This window comes from Argiope bruennichi, chromosome X1 (assembly GCF_947563725.1).
Source record: "Argiope bruennichi chromosome X1, qqArgBrue1.1, whole genome shotgun sequence".
NCBI lineage: Eukaryota > Metazoa > Arthropoda > Arachnida > Araneae > Araneidae > Argiope > Argiope bruennichi.
In genome coordinates this window covers 81,506,748-81,527,610 of record NC_079162.1, presented here as the reverse complement: position 1 = coordinate 81,527,610, position 20,863 = coordinate 81,506,748, and the positions used below count along the sequence as shown (strand labels likewise).

At 28.2% G+C, this 20,863-nt stretch overlaps 1 protein-coding gene across 1 annotated transcript; it reads right to left on the bottom strand.

The window, feature by feature from the left end:
- Positions 1-4,605: 4,605 nt before the first annotated feature.
- On the bottom strand, positions 4,606-19,007 carry LOC129958924 (uncharacterized). The gene is made up of 2 exons (XM_056071667.1): positions 18,742-19,007; positions 4,606-5,160 (listed from the first exon to the last, which is right to left on the bottom strand). The coding sequence occupies exons 1-2, from the start codon at positions 18,763-18,765 to the stop codon at positions 4,852-4,854; spliced, it is 333 nt and encodes a 110-aa protein (XP_055927642.1). The 5' UTR covers positions 18,766-19,007; the 3' UTR covers positions 4,606-4,851.
- Between the last annotated feature and the right edge of the window lie 1,856 nt (positions 19,008-20,863).

Genomic DNA, 20,863 nt, shown 5'->3' with positions numbered 1-20,863 from the left:
TACATTTTTCATACGAATATTTCTCTTATCTCACATAAAATAGTAAATTTGTACATATATTTACAAAATATTATCTCCAACCTTCTAACCCCTTGCCTGCCGCGGGCGTATATATACGTCTCTCAACTATATAAGTATATATGGGACTGGGCACGTATGCGTGGCACTATGGACCGAATCTCGCAAGTTATCCTCTGCAGGTAAGGGGTTAAAAAACAATGTCATTGTATCTTTTCAACATTCTATATTGTTCGCATCCGAACTATAGTAAATTTTTGTTGAGTACGCTAACTTATTCTCCTCGAATTCGAAACACATATGAATTCCTGCTCGTTTTTGCAATCCTTACTTGATAAATATATTTGGTATTGGATTACGCAGAAAAATCGATTTTTGGTGAAAACAACGATATCTTTTATTTATATTTCTAGACTTCTAAAAAAGTTTCTTTTATAAATCTTTTTGCTTCAACATTCATTTTCATAGCTTATATAAAACAGTGATAGCATGCATTTGTTCATTTAGGATGACACGTCATTATGGCGCAATCTGTGTTTCTATCTACAGGGTGATCAAAAAATAACAGGAGGTGTTTGGAGCCTTGTAGCTTGTTATGTACTAGATGAAATATAACAAAATTTGAGCGCCATATAAAGTATTCGGTCGCAATTTGTCAAGGAAAAAAATAGTACCAAATGCCGACAGGGGAAATCCTGGGGATGTTATAAAAAAGAATACATAACTGTCAATGGAAACCGTAAATAACAACGCACCAGATACCAATGAAAAACGTTTACCATAGCAACTTACAAATTTCACTCAACGTGAACACCAGTCTGACGTTCTGATAATTCATTGCATGTGGTACACGAGGTTTTCGACGGTGGCTCGCAGCATATCGGCATTTATTCGTATGATATGTAACGTTATTTGTTCTTTTAAAGTAGGAATGTCAGGAGCATGCCCTTGATACACAACGCCTTTCAAGCTTTCAAGTAGCTCCACAAACAGAAACCGTCCTTGGCCTGAAGAAACCTTTACGTCCTCGGCATGGTTGTACACCAAGAATTCCAGTTATTTCAAATCTTTCAACCATTCTTCGTAAGTTAGTTACGGTCATCGGTCCTCTACGTAACTGTTTTAACCGCCTGAATTCACGAAGAGCAGCATTGTCATTTTCAACCCTCTGATAAAACAGCAAATCGAAACAGCATACTTTAATGTGCATGGTGGTCAAATTTTGTTATATTTCGTCCAGTACATAGCATGCTACAGGGCTCCGAACTGTCCCTGCCATTTCTTGATCACCCTGTATATATTACAATCTTGAAAGGAATATAATCATATTTCTTCTAAAATTAGATCTCAGAAAAATTAAATCTGAAGAGTTTCATTAAGAAATAGACTCAAATATTGACAATTTTTTGATGGTCAGTAAAAGAAACTGAGAACATTTTTTTTACAAATACCTTTGTAAAGTTTTAACAGTGAAAGAAAGGAAACAGTGAATAAAAAAGAAGCTAAATAATATTTGATTTTCTTTAATTAAATGTAAAATTAAGTATTATTTTGAAGCCAAATTAGAGATATTGTGCTTGCCCCCCTGGCGGGTTTCTCTTGCTCCCCCAGTCGGCAAATTTCTGCAGCCGCCTCTGCTTGCATCTTGATGTAAACAGGCGTGTTTCGTTTGTTCCCCCCGTGTACGAATGATATCCTCCCGTGGACAAATAAACTGAATTTAAATTTCAAGTTTCTCTTCTTTACGACGATACATCTGAATAATTATCTATAACCTTTTAAATACTGAAGATGAATAAAATAAATTGTCGTTTTGTTATCTCTTAGCTCGAATAGTCAGTCAACAAGAATTCGATGCCGACCTCTTGCACAAATTATGCTTTATCTCAAAAATAAAAAGATGACTTTCATCCTTAATTAAAATTTCTTTTCATAGCAGAAATTTCATTTTACGAATTGCGGTGCTTAATGAAAATTCTTTGAAGCTATAAATTATTTCAAAGCTTGAGTTAACAGTCGCTATTACTAGATGGAGGCCTAGTAGTTACAAAAAACGTGACGTCACTCCCAATCGTTTTTATGTACGAAAAAGAAGTCTCATGAACAACTTGATTGTTAAAAAATTATTCGACACCACATTTAAAAAAAATGCATTATTTCTATATCATAAAAGCATTTCCTCCAGAATGCTTAGAATAATGCATGAATTCTGATATTAAAGATTTTCAAGCCCAATTTGTAGTGTACCAAATAGCCACTCCCCGACATAAAAGTATTTTGTATTATTTCTTTAAAAAAGACTATCTTGTTTAACCTGAAATATGAAACTGAAATACTGAATAATGAATGAAGGTTTTTACTGAAATAATAAATTATACTATTTTCTAGTAATATTATTAAGGATTATATATATGTGCTTGTGTTGACAGTAACAATAATTTTCTAAAATTTATATATTAATTAACTTATGAAATTAAAAGAAATTTCCTATGAAAGAAAAAGTTCCATGTTGGTAGAATGAGACAGCATCATTTTATTAATTGTATCACAATAAGCGCATTTCTAGACCAACAGAATAACAGGGTTTATTTTTATTTTTATTTTTTTTTATTAGTGATGCAAAATATAATTTCGTAAGAATTATAACATTTCACAACGTGTGAAGATTAAAAAATCAATTTATTCCAATAGTTTGATTCTTGAAGTGCCTGATTTTCTTAAAAATATTAATGGTATTATAGAAATTTTCCGTTAAAATATCTATTAACAAATCCTAAATGTGTGTTGTTGTTTTTTAACATTTGGACTGACGAATAATAATAATAATATATATATGTATGTATTTGTTTGCAACATATGCTGGTTAGAGCAAGATTCTTGGAATTAATCAAAATTAAAATACTCACCTCCAAATAAAAATAACATTTTTCTTTTCGAACTTATGCTTACAAGGTATTTTCTTTATAGTTAAATATATCTACTTTACTATCATGAAACGCTAGAAAACTTGTATTTATTAATGGGTTTTTTTGTTCAGACATTTCTAATAGCACCTGAAATTAAAAAAAAAAAAACATTAAATCGTAATATTTCAATTCATCATTCCTTTGTTCACTGTTTTACTGATGTATCAATATTTTGCTCAATTTGTAGACAACAATAGTTATCATTAATTTAAAATTTTATAACTTGGATCACTCAGTGATTTTGATGTTAGAACTGAATAATATTTCATAGTTTGGTTTAGTTATTGTATTTAATTTTGTTAATTTGTTATTAAGTTTCATTTACACTGATATAACTGCATTATATTTTGCTACTTGCTTTATTTTAATCTCGAATGTGTTGCACGTGCTTGGCATAATTTTGTTTCTCGTCAATACAAGTGTATATATAAACAGTATTTACCGATTAATAACTGTGCATTTATTTTAATGCAAAAAAAGTTCCTTATTATTTCCAATATGTTGTTTCTTTTTTACCATAAATATTCGAATTTTATTATACCATGAACGATATTAAATCATCATTGTGAATGAAATAGTGAAACTAAAATGTATGTTTTATTGAAAATGCTATACAGTAAAATTTTATAAAGGCGCCGGCGTAATGGCATAGGGGTAGCGGGTCTTCCCGTGACCTCCGAGAGATAAGGCCTGCTGGCTGTTGTAATGAGTCATCACAGCTAGGCGTACGCTCCAAGAAGGACGAAGATTAACATAACGTATAAGTTGCGATGTACAGCGTTATGCTCCTTCGACAATTCTCTAAATTATCAAATAATTGCATAGATACTAATTAAAAAATATTACTTTGTATTAAAAAAAATGGCATTTAAATAATTACAATCGGGGGTTTGAGAATTTCCGATATTGAATATCACAATTTCTTGACAACTTTCGTTATTAAAAACACATTCACCGAATTATTAAATAGGTGTATAATAATTGCTTATTTACGAATGATTTATTATTTGTTTGTGTAAAATAGATGTTTACATTAAATTTTCTTTGAAATGGAAACTTTTTAGTTTTCAGGAATTTTATTTTTTAAAAAAGGAAGATAATTAATAGTAAAAGATTTACATGTAGGAAATAAAAATTGCTGTAATCAAAAAATTTGATTAGTAACATAATGAGATTATTGATTCATTTTTTAATTCTTTATATAAATATTGGATTTAAAATTTTTTACTAGAAATGTTTGTTTAAAAAAATATAGCAAATCTATGAGCTGTACTTGTATAAAGAAATAACATATTTTAGTTAATAAATATGAATGAATTAAGAAATTATAAAATATGAAACAGATGAAGACACATATTAGTAAACATTTATTTATTTCAACATAATAGCAAGGGAAAAAAAAACAATTTTTCAGAACTCATACATATACAAAATAGAAATACTATTAAAATGTGATTAATAAACAATTATTTTTATGTACTATATAAAAAAGGTTCATTAAAGGTACTATATAAAAAAGGTGTTCAGGTTTACACTTCAGCAGTGAATTACTCAAGAAAAAATTCAAAGAAAAATTTACATTTGTCAGTAAATACATCTTCTGAATTTTTGATGATAGATTCAATAATATTAATTTTGACATTCAGTGAATATCAAATATTTGATTTATATTATTAACTTTAATTGGTAATGGGAATTGCTCGTGTTTCAAAATCCTTTCTCCCATAAATGATGTATTTAAAAATAGATAATTGTAAATACTTACAGCATATGTTATGGTAGGAATGCCATCATTAACAGATAGGTGGATGAGTAACATATTTTCATTCTTTTCAATAATAGTCCAAAAGGAAGAAAAGGTATGGTCTTAAATACATTTTTCTAATTCATTAAAATTAGTAAATGCAGTCTTGCTGTCATAGTTCTGTTTGGAATTTAAGCTTTTAATTATGAAACGTTCAATTTGGACTTGTTCTAATCGTTGCCTCTTTTTTGAAGGACTCTCTCGAATTGAGGATGTTGATAACAAATATGTTGGGCAGCGAGGAAAAATACTTGGCACAGCATTTTCTTTCAGCCTGGGCTTCTTCAGAGGAGCAGATAATGTTTCCCCAGTACTTTTGTAGAAAAAAGTTCTGTAAAGCACTTCACCATCTTTAAAATGTCTTTCACATACCTGAAAGAAAAAGAGAGAAAAAAATTCGCTATCATGTAGAATAACTTTTTATATTTATAAACCTACAAATGAAGAGGATTTTTTTTTTTTAATTCTCAAAATGTTTTAAACTACTGCTTAAAAATCAGTTATTTTCATGCATTATTTTTTTAAAAAAAATAAATCTGAGTGGCCTATATTTTACATTAACAAAATAGTGAAACTAGGATTGAACTAAAATTAATGCATCTTAAATAAATTTTAATTAAATCAGAATGACATTAAATTTTTTTACAAAAATTTAAACTGTAACTAACACAAATTATAATATTTTACACCTAAAAATAATTGAAACTATTTCAAAATATTAAAACGTATTAATTATCAATGCTAACTTTAGAATTCTTTTTAATGGTAAAATTTTTTCTTGGAATTGCATGCAGCCATTTCTCTTTTAAAGCCTCATCAGTGGGATATCCAAAAACAGTGACTTTATTTTCTTCATCATAATTTCCACGACAAGCAGAACTAAGCATTTATATGGCATCTTTTTTTTTTTTTTTTTTTTTAAACAAAAGGTAATGTTTATTTACCAAAAAATAAATGATTTAATTAAAATGAAAGTTCAAATAAAGTAATATTTTTATAAATTTTAAATGGGATCTAAAAAGAAACTAGTGGATATTCTAGAAAATGATATCTTTGCAGATAAAAATATTGTCTGAAAGTCAACATTTATTTATAACTTGTGGTATGTACATACCGTAAAATCACCATTTTCATAAATATTTCGAATTTCTTTATTATTTTTTATTAAAATCAACACTTTTAAGATTCCAAAAAGGATCTACTTTTGTTTCTGCTGTAGTTAGAAGCCAAATTATAAACCAAAAATGAAATTTTTTAAACTGATACTAATAAGGGGAAGGCATGAGGTTCAAAATTGAGCCCGGGATGAAATTTTGTATAAAGGCAGTATATATTTAGAACGGTCATTCATAAAAATATTAAGTCTCAATAGCCAGCCAATTTCGAGGAAATGGTCCTGAAACTTTCAACATAGCTTATGCACTAATAATGTGTCACGGTGAACGAATGATCGAATAGTATAGTGGCTAAGGCTCTGGCACAGCATTCGGGTGCGGTCCTGCACTAGTATTTTTTGTTCTCATTCTAAATTATTTCTGCATAATTTAACTGTCTTAATTAATACCTTTTTCTGCAAAACTAAATATTTATTCTCCTAATTGTTGGATTATGATTTAATTTTTAGAAAGAAAAACAATTATAAATACGAATGCATTTTTTTAAAAATATTCTGAAGGGGGGGGGGGAAACCCTTTTATAATCTGTTTTTATAATTTTTTTTTTTTTTTTGAGATAATAATAGAAAGTATTTAAACATGTAATGTAAAATTAAAAGATGCTTTTAGGTAAATAACAGAAATAAAATGTTTACTTAAAGTAGAAAAATAAACACTTTTAATTAATGCAAAACAAATATATATAAAAAAATTAAGTCAATTCCTACTTAGATCAACAAAGAAAAATTTTATTTTAATTACTTTTTATAAAATAATTACAATTAATATAAATATGTATATACATATGACAGAATCACAAAATTAAGTGGCAAAAGAGAAAGCGAATTTCCTTGCAATTGTCTATTTTCCTTTCTATATATGGTGTTGGACTAGTATTTTTGTTTGTTACAATTTATTCGCTTTCTATTTGTTTTCGTTTCTAATTTATGAAGCTGATGGTGGTCTATAATTTCTCATTCTATCCATCCCTTGTAATGCTTCATTATTGCAAGGAACCTTTCCTGTGAGTTTCGAGCAGTCCAGTTCTTCAATTAATAGTCCATCTAATGATTTCACACGACTCCAGATGCTTGACCTGCAGCGAAGAATTTTCGTCCAAGATATATTACTGCATAATCTACAGTGCTACCTTGCATCTTATGTACTGTTGATGCACATGATAGTATTAATGGTAGCATTCTTTGAATTAATTAATGAATTAATATTTGAAAAAAACTGTAATAACATCAAGTGCCATTCACTACAAGTTTAAAAAATGTATCTGAATTTGAGTGGATGAATAAAAACTATTTTATTAACGACTGAGAATTTGAACAATATATATATAGGGAGATTATGAACTAATAGTAGGAACTGAAAAACAAAGTAAAAATACAAATCATGGTTTCAATCAACAAACTAAGCTACTGATGTTATGAGAGAGAGAGAGAGAGAAAAAAAAAGAAAAAAAAACCCTTCAAGAAATGTTAACAGAAAACGAAAAACGACCGGACCCAATGCCGGGAAGCAAAAGGTTGCTCGATAATTTCTGAGTATGAAAAGATTTGCGATATGGCGCCAAAAAAAGTTCTCCTTAAGTCACGTGATTCATGTTGAGCACACTTGCTTCGATAAGAAACAAGCGACTAGCTCCCTCCATTTATATATCAGCTCTATGACTTGCACACTCAACGATATGTTTTTCAAGGCTTTCTCCTTGGATAAGGAGTGCTCCTAGAGCATAGTTACTGGCATTTGTTCTAATGATGAATTGATTCACGAGGTTGAGATAACTCAGACGGTGAAATGAACCTTCTGTTTAACTCTTCAAACGCATTCTGTTTGTTCTGTTTCCGCTCTTGTCCACTATTTATTCTTTTTTGATAAGTCACTAAGGTCTTAGCAATTTCGGAAAAAAGGGGGACATATCTTCGGGACCAAGAACAAGTCAGTTAAAAGGCCTGTTCCTTAACACATGTTGGCCTAAGAATTTTCTGAAAGGAAGTCAGGAAGTCTCTTTTTGTCAGTATCTACTGCCAGACATTCTTCTGTAATTCAGTGAACTAGATACTTTAGTCTTCCACAACCAAAATGGCATTCGCTTTTGTTAGCATTTAGTTTAAAGACAGAAAGTTTTACAAACACTTTTCTAAAATCTGACAAATGTTCATCAGACATTCCTGATAACACTATGATATTGCCAAGGAATAATCATGGAAATACATCTTTCAATTCTGTCTTAAATTTACCTAAAAGACATTGAAAAGTTGCTGGAGCGTTGCGGAAACTAAATTGTAATAGTAAAAATTTGAAAGTACCAAATGGACAAATAAAGTCAATCTTTCATATGTACTTGTCATCCTTTCCTTGATAACCTAATCTTAAATAAATAGTAGACATATATTTCGTTGATTGATTGAATAAGTTATGGACTGCGTACTCTACTGCATTAAGATTTGCATTATTTCTTTTTCATTATCATTGTTTTAACAACTAGATTGGCCATATTCCCAAAGCGAACATGAAATGTGAAAAAATGGCTGGATTTATTTAAGGCTTAAGGGATATTTTTCTATTTTTAGGGAAATATCAACATACTGAATGGAGAAATCAACATTTACATGAAAAATGTCGAAAATTTCATGAATGGCTAAGTGACGAATGTGGTAAAATTGAATTTTTGTAATTATGTTCCGTTCTGTGGAAATTGTATTAAACGGATAGAATCAATACGTCATACCTCTTTCTAGACTATAAATGTCAAGTGGAAATAAAAGTGAGCAAATCAATGAATCTCTGAGTGAGCTTTTGATGTTGTATTGGTAAAGTTGTATCTGTAAGCTCCCAGCATAAAACAATATGCAAGGTGAAATAATTAACACGATAATAGATTAACTTCATAATTGCTCTACTTTTTTATTATCTAATTAGATGACATCTCACCTTTCGAAAATGCGCTGTTTTACTGAATCAATTAAGGATCCACGGAATACTTAAGATGCTTGTGAATTATATGTAATTTTTGTGTCAAATTATAACGTATTTGAATATTTAATTTCCCTCATAAATTTGAGAAGTCATCATTTGGTCATTAAGAGAATGAAAAACAGATGCCCTTTCGTCTAGAAGATAAGGAAGATTAGTTTAATAATTTCTTTCGTCTTTATATTTCTCAGCATTCGTAAATTTTCCATAGTATAGCAACACGGAGGAAAAAGAAAATGGATTTTGTTTCCACTCACGTTAATGTACATAATAGGTAATTTTCAAACAGAGCGGGATATCATTTACAAATCTAAAGAATTTACCTTCACCAAGATTAATTAATGATCAGGACCTCAAATATCCATATTCTGTTGCTGTTCAAAAGTTATTTGTTAATTTTGGATTTTTTTAAAAAAAATATTTATCTGTAATTTGTATGCATGGCCTTCGAGACACAAAATTGTTAGAGATAATGAAATAACACTGGTATCATTCCTTTTAAAAAGAAAATGTAGGAAAGGTTTCATATTTTATGAGCACAATATACCAATCACTCTGTATAAAATCTGTTTTGAAAACTTATCGCATAGTATAAAAACATATCACATATAATTCAAAGATTGCCCGGTTTAGTTAATCCAGTTAAATAACGCGATGACTTAGTTGTGGGATGATCTGGCTTTAGGATAATATATAACTTTTGTTTAAAATAGTGGCTGCTTTTTAAGTATTTAATTAGTCTTTTCTGTAAATAATCACAAACCTGCCGGAATATATTCGACTAAAATAAAGATTTTGAAAGAAAATTGTGAAAAAGAAGAAAAATAATTTTAATAAAATTTTTAATTCTTTGGTATTCTTTCCTATCAAAGTGGGAACTGGAACTCCTTCTGCTTCGATAATGTGCCGTTCGATTGATTGAACTAAAAAAACATACAAAAATTTGCCATTTTTGTGGATTATGTTCAATTTTTGTATCGAATTAATATAATTTGTTTTTAAATAATTTCATTTTACCTTATATTTATAAAAAGTGATATTTTAATCGATGTGAAGCCCTGTCACGATGTAAAACACGCTTTTAATTTTGTAACAAAAAGTGCTTTGATTTTAATTATTTTACACTTTATTCCTTTAATTTAAAAATTTTTTTGAACTTTCAAATAAATATTTACTATTTTGTGTTCGCGCTATTAAATCAAAGCTCAATTAATCTACTGATTAACTTTATAAGTTCTGAAAATATAAAAAATGCAGTCAATGGGAGCTAATTCCTGAGAAAGTATTGTGACACATCAGGAAGTGAAAAAAAAATTAATTATGATATTCAACCTTTACAAATATGTAAAAACCAATTAAAATAAAAGTGCTAAAAATCTATTTCGTTACAATATATAAGCATTATTTTATGTTAAGCAGAATGCAGGTTCCAAGACAGTGAAGAGACATTGATTTCGTCACGTCATTTTATTTCATATAGGAGAAGCACGCATTATTTACAAGGCACGTCCGCCACAGCGCGTTGGAAAAGCAGAAGTCGGGAAAAAGAGCGAAATAAATTATTCCTCGTCTTATATAACATGAGATTTCGATAGGGAAAATATTTCTTTACAGTGCTAATATATTATTAAGATTCTGATAGGGATTTCAGACGCATGTCAATCACAAGTAAGGGAAACGCAGGGATCTTTTAAAAAGAATGTGCTTACAGGACATTTTTCTACCCCTTCACGCGGAGTGTGCTAAAGTTAGGCTATTAGCCGATTCAGCAATTTTATAAAGCTTCTCTTGAATTAATTAATTAATTAAGACAGTGGAATTGGATCACGAAGTAAGAGAATATTTCAGAAGGAAGTTACTATGGGCTATATTAAGATAAAACCTTGGGAATTAATTAAATAAAAATTTAAAATATCATTACACACACATTCAAAATTTTGAAATAATAATCTTAATATTGTTCGGATGGACGATTACAGAGAATTAGATTTATATGAAGCATAACCTTTTAATTATTGCATTATTTTAAATGAAAATATTAAATGCATTTGTTACTACACAAATTATCGTGGTTATAATTAAAACGAAAAGTTAACATACTGTTAATTCATACAAAAAACCCGAGCTCCCACTAAAAGGGCATAATTGAATTTTGAGTTAGTGCAAAAACCATTTTCTGCAATTAATAGCTTCTCATTTTAATATGACCAAAAGATTCTGCTTTCATTAGCAGAAAAGATAATTTAGGATATTTCAAGAATGTTTCCATTAAATATAATATGCGATATTTGTGTCATACTATGTAGGCATATTTAGTTTTCATCTCGCGTTTTAAATAACATCAATATGTAAAAAGCATCCAGGGAAGGTGAAAGAGGAAGGCATCTGATTTTATTGAGGACTTTTCCCACTTCATTTAAAGTAAAGGAAAAGATTATTATTATTATTATTTATCTTTAAAAAAGCGTAAATACTAGAAGATACCAGCAGTTTATTTTTTAAAAACATTCCAGTAAATTCTCTATAAAAACTCCATAACTTAACACATTAACATGTGTGAATGTTAATGTCAGATGTTCATAGTGTTGAAAACTGACATGAATGTCCTAGGTTTCAATTATTCAATTTGATTTAATTTGAAATATTAACGCTTGTTTATACGAGTTGTAGCTCATACAAACGTTTATTATCCGTCATAGGCAGCGAAAGCAATTTTCCGACTCGGGAGTAAGATATATTCGAAGAGAGGGGGGCAAATAACATTTCTCAAAGTTAGCTTCCTGATATCATATAATAATCAGTTTTACATTTTCAAAGTAATTAGCGTATGCATTTAAAACACAAGTTAATTATAATAAGTAATAATTATTAAGTAATTATTTGGACGACTATATATAAAATAATTATAATAAATATGCTTACAAATAATTTTGAAATCGATTCTGTAAGAAATTTCTGACGGAAAGCAGAGCAATAAAAGGAAATGTGGAATTTAGCGCATAAATATCATAATAAATAAAATATACCACTCTGATATTGTAAATAAATTTGAAACATTATTATTAAAATTGTAAAATATTTAATTGAAAATTTTAGAATAATCAATTTTCGCCAACTAACTGGACGTCAATGATCGCGAGTAACAAATAAATGAATAACATAATCACTAAGGAGCATCATCTTGATGTAAGGTGAAAAACGAATTTAAAACTGTATGAAACAAAATAATATCATTAAACTATTCAAAAAGTAAATTTATTTGAAGAAACGAGGAAAGAAAAGTAATAGATTAAAAAAAACTATTAAAGCAATGCAAATGAACTATATTTTATTACAACAAAAGAAAGTTTGATATCGGAAGATTAAAAATAGATTTTGCACCCATGTTTCAAACAGAAAAACAACATTAGGATATACTGATTATATAGATCACTGAAATTGATTTGATTTTCATTATGATATAGAAAAAACAATGAAAATTATGCATTAAACATTAAAAAAAAAAAAGGAATCCAATATCAAGAATGAAATAGCATGACAACTAAAATGGTAACATTGGAAATATTGATGAGCACTTAATGTATTATAGTTGCAATAACGTAAAAAGTTGCAACACTTGTATAACAAGCATATTAAAGATTTTAGTATGAAACAGACTTCATGATGAAACATATGACAACATTTATGAACTTTTGAAAGTCGTCTGCACCATATCAGCCTCTCAATGAAAGGACACTTTCAAAGTTGAAGATCGTTAAGAATAGATTAAGAAATTCATTATCAGAGGAGAACTTGGAATTCTACTTATTGCTTTCAAATGAAAGGGAGTAATACGATGATTTGGATTCAGAAAAAATCATTGATAGATTTTCACAGTCAATTACGGAATTAAAATGATTGTTGACTTTAAAGGAGTGAACCGCATGTAATATATTTCGATATTTTTGAATTTCTATATTTTAATCTTTATCTTCTCTTATTTTTAATCTTTAATGCAGGCTATATAGCTATCAAAACTAATTTAAAATTCAATACTAATTTGCATTCATATTTAATCTTCCTTACATATGTATAATACTTATAATATTTCTATACTTTTAATCTTTCACAAAAGTATTCTTTAAAAAAAATATTGAAATTGATAGACAGTTTGCACATTGTTTTAAGCTTGGATTTTTAAAAATATTCTCAAAATAACAATACATTTCTGAAATATTTGAAGGCTATATAGCTATCAAAACTAATTTAAAATTCAATACAAGTTTTCATTCATATTTAATATTCCTTACATATGTATAATACTTATATGCTGTAATCTATACTTATATAAAGCTCAATGTGTGTGTGATGGCGCTCTACAGGCCAGATCGTTCGATCTACAGCTACCAAATTTGGCATATGCATATCTTGGAGGTTGGAAATGTGCACTTGGGGACCTTTTTTTGAAATTGTTAGTGAGAATTTTAATTATTAATTAAAAACTAACTTTCCCGCCAAAAAACTTTTCATTTCCCCACCGCCAATGAGTAAGATTTCAGTGTTTTTCCCCACGCTAACAAGGATAGTCTTAACATATTTTGCCGATTATTTCAAATGTTTCTATTTATTTTCTTAGTGTTTGATGCATTTAAAATTAAACATTGTTACGATTAATCGATCTTTCAGATTAATCGTAAGTACTTTTGAATTGAAATAAAACAGAATAAAGGAAATTAAAAATTTCTAATCTGCGTAGCGTTACGCCAACTGGCAAAGAAAATTCACGCATTTGCGTTACCATAATTGGCGTTGAAAATTCACGCATGCGCATTGTGTTCTGATTGTTGACAATTCTATTTTCAACGGATACGGACTTACTTTTGAAGGCTTAACACGTTTCCGACCGATTATTTCAAACGATTCTGTTTATTTTCCTAGAGCATTTTTATGCATTTTAAACCAAACATTGTAAATTAATTGATCTGTTCATGATGAATCTGAGAAAATTTTATAGAATATTTCTTGAGATATTACATAAATTAAGAAAGATATTCTTTAGTACCATAAGGTTTAAATACTCAGCGACTCTGTTTTCAGAACTCATATTTTAAAAAATGCTTCGTTTCAGTAAAAAAAATTCTTATATTAATTGCAATTTAACCATTTCCACTTTAATTTAAAGCATAAATTCTATGGGAGCTAACAGAAAATTAGAAAGATACATATTACTTTATGGCTGAAGACCTTGATAATATTATGAATTAATTATATGACTATCAAAATTTGAATCTTTAAAATATTTTGATGAAATAGCTATTAAAATAGGAGTTACATAAAATATATAATTATTAAAATTTTAACGAACATTAAGATTGATGAACCGGATGGTCGACAAAGGCGGCGAAATAGCAATATATCAACATCTATTAAACTGGGGGAAAAGTATGCTTATTGATTGCAATTCTTTATATATATGTATGTAAACATGTTTTTAAGCAGTTATGTGGCTGAAGAGATCACACTTTTATATTTTGAAACTCAATATATTCATTCATGGGTGACAATTTGCATAGAAAGAATAAGTGGTCATAAATACATCCGTCTACATTGCGTCACAAGAACAAGAGCAAAAGAGAACAAAATTTTTCACTCAGCGATTTTATACTATGAGATTCTGATAGGGATTTCTTGAACATGTGCTGATTTAGATAAGAGAATTTTTGGTATCTTTAAAAGAAGATTGCAAGCATTAAGGAATTTTAACCCTACACTCGGAGTTTATTAAATAAAAAAGGTGGAATTAAATCAGGAAGTAATAGAACATTAAAAGTAAAGTTAATATGGGCTAAATTAAGATATATAAATTAGATTTTAAAACATTATTACAATTCCACCAGCACCACCACAAGACATGGAAGTTCACCAAGGCCCTTTGACACTCAACCATACCTTACAGATGTATTCAAGTCAGAGGTTAACATTTAAAAGCATATTTAAAGTGACACCTAAATTTCCATTAACTTTACATTAATACAGAAATCATTTTCAACAAGGATAATAGAAATATTAAAAGATTAGGATTTAAAAATTTCATGAAAAACCCTTCGAAATGGATATAATAAATGCAAAAATCTCATAAAACACCTATAAATGGAAGTAATAAATGCGACATTTAGAATACTCTTATAATAAATATTAATAGTGAAATAAATAGTATAAAAAACATTTGTTTATTTGTATATTTGGTAAAACAAAACCACAAGAGATTACAGACTGTAGCTTAATTACAAACAGATGCAAAAAATTTCCCCTGAGGTATTTACTACTATATGCTGAATATCATGTGTCATTAGGAAGAATTAGAACCTTGGATTATTATTATTTTTTCTTCATTTACAAGGTTTGTATGCATACTAAAACATAAAAATATTCTGACACAATAGATAACAGAGGATAGTTTAATTACAACCAGAGGTACAGAATAAATTCATCTGAGGTATTTACTAACTTTTTCTTTTCATAATATGACATCAATTTTTATTTACTTTTAACTTGAGGTTAGATAGATCTAATTTATTTGGGTAAATCAACTTTCTACTCTTAATAGCATTAAGATATATTTCAAGAGCAACACATTTTAATATTATGCAAAAATTTAAATAACAAATTTGATAAAAGATGTAAAAATTCACAATATTTTAAATAATATTTTAAAGATTATTTGCAATTGTATTACAATTTAAAAATGCAATCCAAATAATAATAATAATAATAAAAATAAACAATATAAATTTTAATTTGCTGTAAGGACTGATGATGTTAATGAATTCACTTATAATCTCATTTTTTTGTGTAAGGAACTTAAGCTGAAGAGATTTTTTTTATTGAACACTTTAATCGTTTGATGAAACACAATCAAGGAAGGAAACATTTTGGGTATTGCAATGTAAACTTTAACACGGGAGAACGGTGACTATTATAATGAGAATGGTACACAAAACATCGAAACCTGGGTAGATCCTTTGGAAGAGGCAAAAATCTTGGGAGTGAATGGAACTTCTGAGAAATGATGATTTAAAAAACAAAAAACAAATAAAGGATGAATGTAATGAAGTAGAAAAAATGCAGGGCTGAAAAGAAAACTAGAGTTATGCAAGGCAAAAGGTACTCCATCGGCAGATTATCTGCAAAAATATTTCATTGCAGACCTTTTCGAGACAGTTAGTTCCAATACTTCCCTTATATAAATATATATATTAGGGTTCAAATTAAAATCTGAAGCTTAAAAATACTTTCTGGCAGCAACCATTAAGATCAAGCTACATAAAATATTTAGTTAAAAATTTTTAGTAATCAGCTGAACACCAAAGCTGTTAATTATATATTATATACATATAATTGAAACACAGTAAATATATCATTATTTATTAAAAGCAAACATCCTGCAGTTCTCGCCTCTATTTATAAAAAATTATAAAGTTAAGAACAATAAAAATTTTCTTTAATATTATAAGCTACTATTTGACACAAAATGGCAATTGAAATTCACTTAAATGTAATAATTTTTTCATTCGAAAAAACCTTTTATGGTCAAATTCGCCAATGTCAGACATCATTTTAGGAAGACTATAAAATAAAAAATAAAAAACTAAGCATGGGAAAAAGATAAATAATAATAATAATAGAATAATAAAAAACAAAATAAGAAAAGATTCAAATACTAGGATCTACATATATTTGATTAAACATCACAAAAGACTTGCATATCAAGGCTTCTGAAGTTTAATTTTAATAATAGAACATACATGAATATGGATTATGAAACTTGTACCATGCTAAAAATAGTTCCAAAAAATAATCAAAAAATTTCGAAATATATGTTTATTTATATGCACAATGATATATTCTTCAACTCACATGTTGCATTTTACTCTACATAATTATTTATTGTCAGAATTGTATTTGCTGTAATTCTGTTTTTAGCAGTAGTTAATATTAACACATCTATGACTGTTATTAAATAAATTCAAAATGTATAAATCGCAGGACTATTATTTGACACCAAAGAGTGTTTAGGTTGCTTTTTCTTGATATTATTAATGACTTAAAATAAAATTTAATTTCTTTAAAAAGCTAAGATAAATCTAGAAACTGAACATTTCTGCAATTGCCAATAATATGTTATTAAATTTCAGAGATGGAGCTCCAAGCAGACTATAAAGATGCACCAAATTTGAGATTGAAAATATCATTTATATAAAACCCTTCGAATAGTAATTAATAACAGTTGAGGCCTTAAGGAGTTGAATATAAAACTCATACAACATAAAAATATATCCCCGTTTTCCTTTTCCTTTTTTTTTAAATCTACCTATAGAACAGATGAAATGAAGTTATGCATAGTTGTTAGTAGGTGATAAATCTTTTCTCTGAAGAACAGCTTCAAATTTCAATACAGTTCACTTTGCTGTATTTTAATTGTTTTTATTAGAAACATTTCAGAGGGTCCGATTTTAATGCAATTCTTTCGAAAAATGCTAAATCAACTACATTACATTATAGAATGAGGGGCAGTTCCAAGTGCAGTAAAACATCTAATATACATAATAGCTTCTTTATTTCCACAAACCTTTGATTTTAAATCTGTATATCAATAATTTAAGAATAGAATAATTTGTACTGAATATGTAACTTCATTTATAATGTAATTATTTTCAAGTAAAAAGAAGAAGAAAACTTTTATCAAATGGACAAAAAACCAAACCTGTTTTATACAAACGAGGAAAAGCAAGTCCATGACAAGTGTCACTGCTTAGTTCCCTCAAATGGGGTTGAGTATAAAAAAAGAAAATTAGAAAGGAAAAGTAATTAATAAAATTCTCAGAATTAGCAATTAGTTGAGAAGATATTGGTGATTGTTAGAAGTAACGAATATTCCAGAATACTCCTTCTAAAGGAATATTGAAATCAAGCATCTTTTGCATGCTCTGAAAGCAAATTATGTTCTTGATTACTCATAATCCATCATTATTCAACATGAAAGTAAAACATTTGCAAGAAGTTTTTACTTTAATTTTAAAAAAGACCATTAAAATTTCTTGATACATATTTACAATCAAGGCATCTGTAGTCATCAGTAAGCAAGAGAAATAGAATATATGCAATAAAATCTCAAATATAAAAATTTTTAGAACAAAAAATAAACATTACAATAAAGGACAACTTTTGTTTATGTATTTTCTATCTTCAACATACAAACATCTGCCCAAGAATTGTATCATATGCATTATAAACCAAGGCAAAACAGATATTTAGAAAGAAAAAAAAAAGAAAAGAAGAACATAGTAATATATATTTACTGACAGTACAAAGCTGCAAGTTTTACTACAAGCAAAGCTTGAGAACAATATCATGATTAGATTAAATAAATATATTTGCTTTTTGCATCTAACTGTCCAAAATAATAATTTTTTGAACTCTAAAAGAACTTTCTGGCAAAATATTAAACAAGCATAGATTACAAATAAACATTTGGTTACCATTTGTATCTCCAAAGCATAAAAGATTTCATGTGAACTTTGTGATGAATAGTCACTAAAGGGTTCACATGAGCCTAATGATTTCACAGATGATTATTTATATTTAGAAATTTTAGAGCATTCACAAATTAAATTTTTAAAAAATCTGAGAAAGGAATACTTGATCCTATCAAAGGATTGTTACATAGTGACATTTGCTTAAATCAATGCGAACCACGACAATTAAATTTAACAATTCTTCATATTATAGACAAATAATAAAATAATATGCCACAAAAACGTGAAGAATCACTTACCGCTTTCAAAAATCGATGACGCATTCTCCTGCAGAGCTCTGAAATCGACTTGCATACTACAATAGCATTACAAAAAAGCTACAAAGAAAATAATAATAAATGGGCAACTTGTGAATTAACCAAGAAACGTACTCAGCTGCTTGCTATAAATATTTAATTTGCTAAACATATAAACACAAAATTACAAATGAAAGATGTAATAATAATATAAATGGGTTTTGTTTATAAATCTTATCTGAAATAAGAATAAGGAACACTGTAACCAAATTTAGATACTTTGACAAGCGGGCGAATTGTTATTATAAATTTTAAAATTCAGTACTTTCGTTCTGAAATTCATATTTCGAGTCAGAAACAAGCGTTTAAATACAGTCTTCACAGCTTCTTTCCGCATGGGCGCCAAAGCCTGGAGGAACTCATCGGATGTTTAATAGACGCCCAATTGTCATACTGAAATGATGGAAGTAAAGATGCTCTAGTACGACAAGTTGATGCTCTAGTATGACACTTCTCAAAATGTAATGTTAAGATATGTATATTTTCTCCTATTCTATCAACCAATCAAAAGAGTTTTATCGAGAAGTTTTGCCAGGACGGAGGAAGTTTTCTATCCCTACTCACTAAGGGTCTAGGTTTGCCACAATAATAGTTACAGGATGCTGTTTTTTGCAGTTTATCTATTTTTTAATTGTTGTCAATTTTGAAATGTTTCGAAAAAAACTTATTTGCTTCGAAAATCGGCATTAGATTTTCAGATTTTCTGCATGCGTCCCAAAGAACAGATTATTGAAAGAGCCTATCTTTTAAATTCGTTATTTATGAGATAAAAAAAGGCAAAAGCACTTGTTATAGTAGACTAATAAGTTTGGCTTCTGAAATAGGATTCTTAGGATCTAACTAACTATTTCAAATTACTGTGTAATTTGACTATCATTTGAGTGATTTTTTTTTTACATCAATACTTCACTTTAAAAGTAAGCATCATAGTTTGAAAATTCAATGAATATTTAATTCATTCTCAATATTTCTAAATTAAAAATATTTATTTATTTGATGACTTACAACTTAAAAAATTATTCATCAGATGCCTGAAATATAATATCTTCTCAGTATTTTCAAGTTTTATTGCCTGAATAAGTATACTGATTTTGTAATAGCATCTTCAGAAAAAGATGGTTTTTTCATTGCAGTAGAATAGCCAATCTCAATTATTAGTTTAAATCTTCTGTTGATGATGAGAGATATCTGATCTCTCATTTGTTGCTTAAATTCATCTTTACATATGTGAGTTCACAAATTGTACAGACTAACTCTATGGCAAAGGGAACCGACGGGCTCTGATTGGTTAATTTCTTTCGCACAGACTTTCTTTTTTGTAGCTGCTGCAACCTTACACGTTGTATATTTAGTTCCTGTGTACATTTGCCGTCTGCTCTTTTTCAGAATAGAGAAATTAAGTCTTCCAGGGAAATACAAGTATAAAATAATTGTGGATGATGAGAATATAGCTATTTTTCGCATTTCGAATATTATAAATAAAGAATTAGCACAGGCAGCAATTTTTCAATGAAGTATTATAAAATTAAGAATTGAAAAGCAAACTTTTATTTGAAGGAAAATGTTCGGTCAATTCATTATCAAATTTTCATGTTATAATTATTACCATAAAAAATCTACATGCAAATATACTGTATTTATGAAGATATTTAGATGACATTAAACAGTATAGAACTCATTACAATTCTTACTGAATATGCATGTAAAATAAAATGACACAAGGAGAGACAGATTTTTTAATTTCATATTAAAATTATTACCTTAAGATGTCTACCTTCAAATATGTTATATTTATTAAGATATTTAGATGAAATTAAATTGTGTATAAATCATTTCTATTCGCACTGAATATACATGCAAAATAACACAAACGAAACATAATTGAATCGAGAGATCAAAATAGATGAATTGAGAATCAAACTATTTCTTTTGGTGATTTTTTCAATTTAAATATAATATTAAAAATTATCTATGTTTTATCTGAAAACAAAATATATAATTTTATGGAAAAAAAGAGTTTAAATAAAATTCTTACTTTTGCCAATTAAAAAAAAAACTACTTCAC